Raw genomic sequence first — 12,612 nt, forward strand, 5'->3', positions numbered from 1 at the left:
TCAAATATGCACGTATCATTGCTGGTCATCAAGGATGTGACGTCAATGGATAACGGACGTAAACTAGACATCGCAAACCCGACAAAGAAACACTCCGGTTAAACATTCAGTGTTAATTAATACATTTTGTTTCCAACCAGTGAGCTGATTTTTTTTATTGGTGAGATATTTCTGCGATTACTAAGTTTAGGTACCTATTTCTATAGTATATACCTAGTGATTCTTCTCGATTTGCCACCCTTCTAGTAACTGCCGCCCCCAAGAGACGCTCAATCTGCCTACCTCCATGGGACGTCACTGCATATTATTGTACAAAACTCTAGAGTCTAGACAGTTAGATTTAAAAATGAAATTTCCACCCAGCATCTACAGTCCAATTGCTTAAAAAAATTACAATGTCAATGTGATAAAAATATACCACAAATACCAAAAAAATAGTTGTACGTAAGTTATGTTTATGGTAGTATTATTTCGTATTTGTGTAGATAATCGGTACTATTTTTTTTTCAACATTCATAACTATATTACTTGAGGTTTACCAACACTTATTATTCTTTATTCTTATACGTTCATATTTCATATTAATTTATTCCAATATCAGCCAATTTATTAAAATGTTGTATTACTATAATATAAGCAGAGCCTTTAATATTTTGAAAACATTTTTTTATTTAATTATCTAATTCAATAACTTTAAAAACAATAATTTTATTAAATAGTAATTTCAATCATAATAGTATTGTCATATCGCTTTTACAATAAGAAGGAAGAAGATTTTGAGGTTATGATTTCATGAAAAAACTTTTTTATCATTTAGGTATATTGCGACTTCTAATTTATGTGATGGTGTTCGTGATTTCCATAGTGATGGTGTTACGACTTCTAATTTAGTAGTCGTCATGGTGTCCATGATGATAGTTATCGTGATGGTTATCATGATATCCGTGGTGATGGTTATCGTGATATTCATGGTAATGGTTGTCAACGTTCCCTTTATCAGTATCACAGGTGTGGAAGATGGTAACGTCTCCTAAGAACATGTTGTCGCAGAAGAATTCATTCTCAACAATTTTACGATCCAAAGGGAAGCCAAAAGGCATGTCTTCCGAGTAGCGAGCTCCGCTTCCGACTCCTGAAGCGTATACGTAAGGGAATCCAGTTCCGTAAGGTATCCTGGCTGGTTTGAAGGGAGTCACAATGGCGAATATTTGGAACTTGATACCTCCCTTTCTGCCTTTGGGCATGAGAAGCCTGAGCGGCCATCCATTGTGAGCTTCGTTCTGGTCAAGACGAAATTTTCCTTTACCAGCAAGCGCATCTGTAACTGTATGGTACAAATCACGTGTATGGGTGCTGTCGAAAGCAATACCACCAAACTCTACATTCTCGTGGGTGATGGCGTTCTTTCCGGATTTTAAGGCATACTTGAAATGGTCAAGCTCAATGAAGTTGTACTTGTTGTTATTCATGCTGATCTTCTTACCAAAGCTGTCGTATTTTGGTCCCAAGTACAACCTGATTGACACATCAGCATCTTTGTCTGAGATGATACTGTAAGTCACTGAGAAAGGTTTGTGGTTGAGACGCTTTTGGCGAGCGTAGAACACATAATTCTCTTTCTTAGAGTCAAGCTCTTGCTTACTTAAGATGGATCCAGTAGTAATGTCATAATCGTAATCTTCTTTATAAGTGATGATTGGACTGAAGTTAACATTATTGATCCTGACTCCTTGATAGCAGATCTCTTTCTTGGAGTATGGTGGAAGGAATTCCTTGAAACGGAAGAAGAATCCCATGATGCGAGTGTACAACTGGTAGAACATGGGGTCTCGCAAGGCGGTCTGGAATTGTTCCATGGCAGTCGCCAAATAGTCAGCCCTGTAGACAACAATGTGCATATTTAGTTGAATCACCACACTGTTATAATATACAGATAGCATTATTGAAGAAACATTTTGTAGGCACGTTGAGATGAGGGCGTTAGTGACGTTATGGGAAAAATACAAATCAAAAATATTAAAAAAATACAAGATATTCAGAACACGGTATTTAAAATAAACAGGTAGATCAAGTTATATTAAAAATTTAAAGCAAAGAATAACCAAGGAGAATAAAAATAATCCTGACAATTTAAATTTTTTAAGAAATACATAGCGCTTCCTGTGAGCGCTTCTTTAGTAAGCGCAATGGCCAACTTTGCAGCCCTCGCTTATGGTGCCTGATAAGCTTAAAGTGACGAAACAGTTTAATCAAAACATATTATTCCTATAACCAACCACATTATTGGCTATACCATGGGTGAACTGGGAAGAGAGTTTTAAGAGCAGAATTGATACACAAGCTTCTGGAGAGTGAAAAACATGCGGTAAAACGCTTTAGCTCTGAGCTTTATATTATATTTAGGGAACTCAGAAATAATAGGAACTAAAATACACAACGGGTAAGGCAATAGCAGGTAACCGACTCGAGTAAGGATGAATTCGGGTTAAACTTACACACGTGTCTAGAATACGTTTAACGTCGAATACTAAAAACTGCTCTCGGTTTATGCATTTACGCTCCTTTAATGTTGGTTTATTACACACACTATTGCACGTGCATAATGCGTGCTTCATTTTCGTAGGATACTCACACATTCAAAAGCCTGCTTCACCATGCGGCGTATTGAATATAGCCTATTTGTATTCTATTTATTATCTGTTCTGTGATTATATTAATTTTTAAATAAGATAATAATATCTACGCCACTGTCTTAAATGAGAAGAAGCGAGAAATTATATTGACAGATACGTATATCCTCTCGCTCTATCACAATAACCCGAGACTGTGAACAAGTTATTCAAATTTTCAACTTTAGTTATTAAAGTAATGTTGACCGTTCCTAAGAAGAATTTATTGCCCGAAACAGCTGTCAACGTAAATAATTCAATTAGAAAAGAATTACCAAAAATAACTTTGTTTTATGACCATTATAATATATTTCAAACTAGGAGATATACCGCATCAGCCAATACGATTTTCCATAATCACTTTGGAATTGGACTACCCAATTATTACTTCTTAAGCATTTTTATGCTCAGTTTACTCAGAATGAATATAGTTTTTTCTGAAGCTAAAATAATACACATTTTTTTTTATATTTACGAAATTCAGAAATAATTATGTGTAAAATATTTATAGACTAACTTCTATATTAAGTATCTTATGTCATAGCATGTGCTGACACTATCACGTGTTCTTTGCTTGTTGACTTGTCATAGCAGATATTCTATATCTGGCACCATTGAGAGGAATTAAAAGCTTTATTTTCCGTTTCTACTACTCACAATACATATACATTCGAACTGGTGTGTAAAACTCCCACCTCCGCATATATGCAGCCACGTCATACGCGGCCGGCTAACATAACCCTTACGTGTGCCAGATCAAAGTATTTAAGCCCTCATTTTGTCCCGAGCAGAGCCGCACGGGACTGGTGATCCAACCTTGCACCGAAGTGCGAATGCATGATGTTAATTTATATGGCAACTATCAGAGTGACTTTAATTTGAAGAGTCGCAAGGGGAGTCGAGAGTGTCCCGCTCCCCGTACGCTCTGGCGAATTTAGTAAAGGCCGCAAAATTGGCCTCGGTTGCCACCATGTCTGCGTGTCCTATTGAGCCCGAATGGGGTCGGACCCGGGCAAACAACTCCGCTCGTTCAGGGCCCATAAGTGGACAGTCCCACATGACGTGCTCTGCGTCCTGCTGGTCGTGTCCACATGAGCAACCCGACCCATGTCTTGCCAAACAAAACCCCTGCAGTTTGGCCGCAAAGTTTCCATGGCCAGTCATGAATTGACTAGTCCAGTGGGTCGGCACCAGTCTCCTCGTCAGGTGTCTCACCGAGACATCTGGAAAGTATAGAACAGTTTGGCGGCCCTTAGAGGAGGCCACCCATCTCACCTGTCATGCCGCATATGCGGTCTTGTAGACCAGCTCAGATACAATCTTTCTGTAGCTCACGCCCTCCACTCTCGATGGCGGTGTCAGAGGGACACCGACGAGAGTTGTATTGATCCTCCTCATAAGGAGAGTGATTGATCCTCTCATTTGAACGTGCAAGTCGAGGGGAAAGACCCCCGCAAGGACCGCCAGGGCATCCGTAGATGTGGTCCTATAAGCCTTAGTAAGGCCAATTAGAGCAGCCCTCTGTCCGCTAAGCAGAGCCCTTTTCACAATTGTCAGCAAGGCTTTGGTGTGCCACACGCTGAAGGCATAGCCAGAAATGCCTATGAATATAGCCTCGTAGGCGATTCTCAGGGCACGAGGCTTTAGGCCCCAATTGTTGCCCGCCAGGCGAGCAACTTTCTGATAGGCTGAGTTGGCCTTAGCCACAATTACTTTAGCATGCTTCAAAAAGGTCTGCTTCTCGTCCAAAACGACCCCCAAGTAGGTCACCTCTCGAGAAAACCTTATAGCAGAGTCACCGAAACGCACTGCGGGTGATCGCTTATTTATGTTTATCCTTGAGCTGCCCTTGAGGAGGATAGCTTCCGTTTTGTCAGGTGCAAATGCAAGCTTATTAAGCTTACCCCATTTTAGGATTCTCGATTATGCGTCCTTAGCTACGCGCCCGAGTGTCGGACGGCTCGACGAGCCAACTAGTAAAAGAAGGTCGTCAGCATACGCGACGAGCGCGCAGCCCGGTGGCAGAGGTAACGTCAAAACATCGTCAAAAAGTATATTCCATAGCAAAAGGCCAAGCGCGGAACCCTGCGGACACCCCATGGTGGTCTCCCTGTAAATGAATTCAGTGTTAGAGTCGTATATAACTTCCCTTTTATTAAAATAGCTTTGCACTAGGGCAAATAGGTCCCCCGGGATCTGTCGGAGCCGAAGCTTAGACAGAATTAATGGCCACCATGCGGTGTCGAAGGCACCGGCTATGTCCAAAAAGAAACCTGCCACAATGACTCCTTCTGAATCCTCAACAAATTTCTGTGCAAATCTGATGGCGTCCTCAGTAGACTTGCCCGGTCTGAAGCCAAATTGCCTATCCGAGATAGAGTAGATTCTCTCAAGATGGTCCTCAAGCCTTCTGCTGATTAATCTCTCCAATATATTACCCAGCACTAGCAGAAGAGTGATTGGACGGTACGTTTTTGGGTCATGCGGTGGTCGTGTGCTCATTTTAGGTATAATCCTAAGGAGACACTTCTTCCAACAGTTCGGGAAGATACCCTTGCTCATGCAGTCAGCATACAGCCCGACTATTTCATGAGGCGCTTGAAGCCACGCCCTTCTGGCAATAACATTGCTGATCCCATCAGGTCCGGGGGCTTTGCCTGCCCTGAGGCCATCAAAAATTAATTCCACCTCCGACTGGGTAAGCTCAGGAGATTGCAAGATTGCAGATAGTCTTAGTTGACAGGTTCTGTCATTCTCATGTGCCGTGGGTATGTCCTGTGGAATTAGAGCTTCCATCAGTATGGATGCAGACTCTGCGCTGTCCATCGCAAAGGTGCCATCGGGGCGCCGTATAGCCGCCATGACTTTACTAGGCCTTGAGCCCAGCTTCATCGCGCGGAAAGGCGGTTCCCACGGATTATAGCCCCCCATTTCAGATACAAAATCCCGCCAGTGCTTTTTCTTGGCTTTATTTAACTCTTTATTGAATTTTGTCCTTGCGGATTTATTAACAATCTCCGTAGGTTCATCATTTCTGGGTAAGTCGTTCTGAGATCTTCTAGCTCTTTGCAATTTTCTTTGGGAAAGTCTCATAGTCCTTCTCAAAGACGTCAATTTTGGTATCCACCATGGCGCAAGGTTGGGTGGCCTCAGAGATACATTCGAACTACTGCACTTCGTCGGTTTCCACAAAGGTTTAGGCATTTTAATGTTAATATATGCTATATGGAACACACACTGAATAATTATGGGCGCAGGGGAAGGGAGCTTAGTTCCAGAAATAACCTTGGTGACGTAGAACACTTGATACAGAGGTCGCACTGTAATGCTGAGAACTGTTTCAAAAAAGTTCCAGAATTCATAATAGTCTATAAAACAAATATTAATTTGTTCACTTACTCATCACGTGTAGGAACTCCTGGAAGGTATTTAGCAAGGACAGCAAGATATTCGTAGAATTTAATGTCCCCCAAATCTTTATTTCCTTCAACGAAGCGTCCCAAGGATTCAATATCTTCGAAGCTCCTAAGATTGATTTTGGTTCCATCATACTACAAATAAAAATAATATTAGCTGAAATTAATACATAAGTAGATACTTTATTAAATATACCTACATAAAAAAAAATTAATATATTATTTTCAAATTAGTCTAGTTTAATTAGCAATCAATAAACAATTTTAGGAAATGAAATGAGATCAAAAAAAGTAGTAGGGAATCAAGATTCCTTGTATCAGTGGCGACGGGTGGAAGTATGCTGTTAAAATCCAATGTAAATAGTGGATACTAAACTTTGTCAGCCAAACGTATTTGTATAACATATAATATCATGGGTACTGCCAAAAGTTGTTAGGTCGATAATTTAGGTATATAGAGTTATCAACGAATTACTTATGTGTCTATATATAAAAATTTATGCTAAATATAATATGCAGATAAATAAACAAATTAATTAGCATTACAGCTGATTTTTAAAGGCATGTCAGACTTGAAATTGCAATTAGTTCATAACACAATTATTTTGAGATTTTGAGAAAAAATATTTACTCATTCCGATATGAAATAAATAAGGGAGAATTGAAACTATTTCCACATTTTTGAGAACCGATTCTGTGAAGATGACATTTTTTCCGTATGTGTCCTCTGTAGATGTGTATCAGATCTTTTTAAGATTTCCACTTCTATTATTAGGCTTATGCTTAATATACTTATATGATTTAGTGGGGGGTCGAACTTTCTGGTGAATATGTGCGAAATTTAGTTTAAGGACGTCACTGCAATGTCACTAACGTAAAAATAATGACCAGCATGTCCAATATAACTAACTGACTTCTTCTTATTTTGGGGATTTTTCAAAATATCTGTATTTTTTAACAATTGTGACATACATACCAAAGTGATGAATCCTTGATCGATGGCTGTACGGATCCGTCGCTCATAATCACCAACCTCTTGGATGTAGTACATGTTTTCTTGGATGTTAACGTTATAGTTATAGGGCCTATCCGGCATGGGATATCCGTTGTGGTGTTTCACGTTGGGGTTGAAACCAGTCTTGATTGGTGTATACCATGAGAAGCTTTCGATCTCTCCGAGCCCGTTGGACAATCTCTCGAGATAATAACGAGCCATCAACTGTTGGTGAACATAATAGTACAGTTCTCCACGTCTATCCTTGTTCAATCCAATGTCATCACCAAACATCCAGTATGAATAATCATGGTGAAAGTAATAATAGAATGTGTTGAGACCGATATCATCCGTGAAATACGACATCCTACGTTCAATGTCAAAATCCCCATACCCAGAACTGTAGTTATTGTAAATTGTGAATACATGGTTATTATTATTTGACTCTATTCCATATATATAATTATCTTCCTTATTATGAATGTGTCCTTGGATTTTAAAATAGTTTACTTTTTCCATGACATCAGATTTGACGAAATAGAAGGGGTAGATTTCGTAAGGTGCAGGGAGTCGGAGTCCTTGGCAGTCAGCACGGTGGAGAACAGCAATGGTGAATGAGTAGACGAAGAGACCTTCGTTCATGTTTTCACGGGCCCAGCAAGCGGTCTTGTAGAAAGTAGCGAAATCCTTAGCGTAGAAGAACAGCTTGAATAGAGCGATGGCTTCATCTCTGTATCTTTCGTAGGTTAGAGAGAAGATCTTGAATTTTGGGAGGAAGCCGCCCTTTTTCAATCTCATGAATTCGTTGAAAACGGCAGGTTTCTATAAAAAATAAAATAAACATATTGTAGTTATACTGTCATAGCTTAGAATTTACCTGCGATTGCAGTAGAATGGGTTTCAATGACTCAGAGCTAGTGTAATTTATTTGAAAATAACAATTATTAACGAAACAGTTGGGGTTCGAGTGACGATGTATTTTTGGAACTCGTTAGCTGACTTCAATGTACGATATTAGGTCTGCGAATTCCTTCGCGGAATTGGGCAGACACGCTCTTTGTCAGGGTTCTCAAACCTTTTGACGTACTTTTGCCAAAATTTCCCAAATATTATTTTTTGATAACGTAATTTCATTTCCTTTTTAGTAATTTCCATGTGCTTTTTCTCTCCCCAGCACTTTGCATTAGAGTAAACTCAGTCAGAGCTCACTCTAAGCGTAGCAACCTAAGTCTTGGGCATCTTCTCCCAGGATACTCCCAGTCCAATTGATTCAGACGCTTCACATCACCAATTGAAGGGTCCCGTGATACTTTCGATTAAGACCGAGGGTGGTGCGGGGCGGGTTTGGTGGAGGCCCTATAACTTCATGCCTTACTGCGGGTGTGAAAATTTATTCACATAATTTTTGCTGTCCGTATGATTAGCTTCATTATTTTTGTTATATATACGCTAGAATCATTTTAATTTTTATAATTTCCCTGTGCTCTTCTCTCCCCGGCACTTTGCAATAGAAAGTAACTTTAAACTCAATCAGAGTTCACTTTGAGCGTAGCAACCTTAGCCCTGGGTATCTTCTCCTAGGGCAGCGGTCGGCAAACCATGGCTCGCGAGCCACATGTGGTTCTTAGGCCCCTTGAATGCGGCTCTGTTTCATATGATCAGTTGAAAAAACTTGCATGTGCTATGTGCTGTTCTTTCCCTTTTCGGTTCTACATATTCATGCGAACAATCTTTTTAAAGCATGAACCTTAGCAAGAGTAAATTGAGAAGTCGTCTTATTGATGAGAATCTGAAATCGTGCCTAAAACTAAAAACAACAATATACAAACCTGACTTATCCAAACTTTCCAAGGAGATGCAAGGTCATTGTTCACATTAAGTGAGTTTAATTTTATGGATACCTTACTTACAATTTAATTTTTATCTATAAATAAGATTATTATTAAGTATGATATCAAGTTTAATTCAGTGTACCTATTAGTTTAATTAAGACTTAAAACTTCAATCAAAGTTTATTAATACAGCGTAGGTACCTACCTATATAGTTAAAGTTTAAAAAATTTGGCTCTCAAAAGAAATCCTAATCTTATACTGTTGATATTTGGCTCTATTGACTAATGAGTTTGCCAACCACTGTCCTAGGGCGTTCCCGGCCTAAAACTAAACTTGATGCTTCACATCACCAATGTAGGGCCACGTGATACGATCGATTAAGATCAGGTGTGGTGCGTAGTGGGTTTTAGTTTGGAGGGATTAACTTCAATTTATGACGTGCTGCGCAGTTTTTCACGTGGAAAAGGGAATATATAGTTTTTAAGAATTCTATTAAAAAGTTTAAAAATTAAAATGATTCTATCTTTCAGTGTTTCCAGCCAAAGGCATATCTTTTATACTTTGAATAATTTTTTCTTGTTATCAAAATCATGATCAAGAGATCGGCGGAGAATTTTAACCACGCTTCTTTCACATATCGACTGCTTAATCTGGAAACCGGCTAAGGGCGTAATGCTCAATTCGTACTTACCACAAACTTACAGTAAAATTGGTAAATAGCCGAAATCCATCTGTTAACTATAGATTATAGAGATAAGGAATCCTTAACCATGGACTACTTTTGTAATGAACTCGCCCCCTTGCCCCCCTACTGTATTACCATTTACCACTGACAGCTGCTGTCAAAATAAATTTACGTGTCTTTAAAACGGCCAATACACTCAATTTCATTTAACAATTGATCTCAATATGGGTATTGAACAACTATTAAATATTCGTGACATTTAATACGACATATTTTCCTTTACTTTCTTGATTCTGTACATGTCTTAATTTAGTAAAACCGATTATCGAATTGAAATGTCAGTGTCAATGAATTATGAATTAACTTTTCTTATTCAGATTTAGATATTTATGTAATATTAAACCAATAGATAAGCAGTTGAAATATATAAGTACTTAGTTACCTACACATCAACATGGTAATATTAGTTTTACTCACTCTATATAATTATTCACATCATGGAATATTTGTCATAATTGTAAATGACAAAATCTGACATTTCAACGGCAAGTGTTACCGTATCGGGAAAAACATGGGTCAAAAAATAACTTATATTATTCACTAATTGTGGAGACATTTAATCAATTTAATTAAATATTAATTGTGTATTTATAGTTATTGAATTTATTTTGTATATTTTTCATATTTTTGTCATTTTTTAACAATTACAAAATAATTTACCTAAATTACGAAAAAGAAAATTTTTATATATGGTAATATTTTCAATAGAAAAACAGAACGAAGCTATTGCAGATTTGGTGGACCATAGACAACTCGATCATAACTATGAAAGGCTTTCTGGATAGTGTTTTGTTGTAATTTTGTTGTAATTTTGTTGTAATTATGACAGACGATTCAGCATCGCGCTCTACGTCTATTTGCGCAAAATATTTAGGAAGGAGAAAAGACTTATATAATAATATATCTATAATTTAACTATCGAGCGAAATTTAACAATTTCAAAATAATATTTGGATTTTTTTTTACAAATAATCTGCACTATGAATTAAAACACTACATTAGATTCCCTTTTACCAAAATACAATACTACGGAAACTTAATTGACATTTCGATTAATGTCAGAACTAACAAAAAAATGTTTTTTTTTCACATATATTTTGAAAAATTTTTCCGATTCCAAATATTTTGAGTAGAAATAAAATATATTATGAAAATTAAAATATATCAAGAGCGGTTTCTTATAAAAAATTCGAGTGCCAAGCAAAACTCGCTCTCGTGGTACTAGTGGCACGCGTGTCATTGGTTCACCATCACTGCCCTAGGTATTTAATCTGTTTTAGTCTACATCAAAGCCTGAAGAAAAACGATGCATGAGTGCGAGTGAGAAAGTATTCGGCACCCTTACAATCTCTGCGACACGCGCTGGAGGAAGATAAAAGGTCTACATATGTGTGAGCTATTTTCCAAAAGTATCGCCGGCAAATCGGGGCGAAACGCTCTACATAGCGTCGATAACCTGAGAGCTCGTGTTGCTAAAATTGCTATTTTTTGTGTTAAACATAAAATCAGTGGTAAATATTTTTAGTTAATTAAGTAGAAAAGATGGTTCTGTGTGTTGTCTTAAAATGTGGTAGCCGTACTGATAAGCAAGAAGATGGTATTACGTTTCATAGGTAAGTTGATACATGTTCGTGATAATTTATTTTTTGTATATTATTATATATTTTAATATCAGTGACCTAGTGTTTCTTTAAAATAACTTAAATTATGGATATCTTTATCAAATGGTTGCATTTTGACCGCTTAAAAATACTATATAACGTAAAAAAATAGAAAATTATATTTTAATTCTGAGAGTGCGAGCACTTTGGGCGAGTACTAGCGAAATGGTCTATGGTCTCGAACATTTGTAGACGAATGTATTCGCTCACCCACAAACCAAACGCAAGGCACGCGGCTTCATTTAGCACTGCAACGGGTGGCGTCTAGATGTATCTATAGTCTAAGGTCTACATTCATTTATTTCGTTTATTTAGCCGCCTATTGCTTGGATCCTAAAATATTCGTATTATTCCTCTAAGATATAGGTATTATTCCCCTGAAATGAGTGAATATTATTGATTTGCAAAAGAATGTAAGTATACGAGTGGATAATAGTTTCACTTTTAAGTATATTCTACGTATTTTTGTTCTATAATAAGGTTTTGAGTTTAACTTGCTGTCATAATTGCATATTCTCATATGCGTAAGGGTCAATTTATTGTTCAGACACAGTGACGTCCCTAGATAAAATGCCGCCCCTAGGCAGCGCCAAAATGACGCCTCAATCTCTATCTCAATCTCAATCTCATATACATTATGTTTATCATCCTTTCATGAGTACAATATCTAAGAAATGTGTTGTGCAAAATATCAGACTAATTATTCGCTAATCTGCACGTGTCGTTTCTGGTCACCAAGGACGTCGAAGAGCAACGGAAATCGCGAACCCGACAAAGCCAGTGAGCTTATTTTTTAATGGAAAGATATTTTTGTTATTACTAAGTTTAGATAGCTATTTCTATATATTCCAAATGATTTTCCTCAATTTGTCGCCCCTCGAGTAACTGCCGCCCCCAAGCGACGCTAAATCTGCCTACCCCCACGGGACGTCACTATTCAGACAATTTCTCATATTCTGATGAAGAACTTTACAATTCCAACCTATTAAAGAATCTATTCAAAGAATGATTTTAATGAGCTAAATATTAATACAACTGTCAAATTTGTAAGATTGTTTTGAATGTTAGCTTACCTTAACGGCCCACATGCTCGTCGTAGGTCAAAATTGAGTTTTTATTGTATTTTCAAACCATGATCCTGGACACTCCTTAAACGTTGTAGATAATCTCTATATTATATATAAAAATCTCGTGTCACGATGTTTGTGGTCGAACTCCTCCGAAATGGCTCGACCGATTTTTATGAATTTTTTTTATGTATATTTTTTAGGTATGAGAATAGGTCAACAAGTAT

The 12,612-nt window shown here is 37.7% G+C and overlaps 1 protein-coding gene across 1 annotated transcript; it reads right to left on the reverse strand.

Annotated features, from left to right (window-relative positions):
• Nucleotides 1-887: 887 nt before the first annotated feature.
• LOC147069220 (basic juvenile hormone-suppressible protein 2-like) lies at nt 888-12,406 on the reverse strand. The gene is made up of 4 exons (XM_085951633.1): nt 12,392-12,406; nt 7,062-7,901; nt 6,069-6,220; nt 888-1,878 (listed from the first exon to the last, which is right to left on the reverse strand). Exons 1-4 carry the CDS (start codon nt 12,404-12,406, stop codon nt 888-890), a joined length of 1,998 nt encoding a protein of 665 aa, XP_085807759.1.
• Nucleotides 12,407-12,612: the final 206 nt, after the last annotated feature.

Source organism: Rhyacophila brunnea, unplaced genomic scaffold (assembly GCF_057557595.1).
Source record: "Rhyacophila brunnea isolate RB1 unplaced genomic scaffold, BYU_Rbru_1.0 scaffold_24, whole genome shotgun sequence".
NCBI classification, from domain to species: domain Eukaryota; kingdom Metazoa; phylum Arthropoda; class Insecta; order Trichoptera; family Rhyacophilidae; genus Rhyacophila; species Rhyacophila brunnea.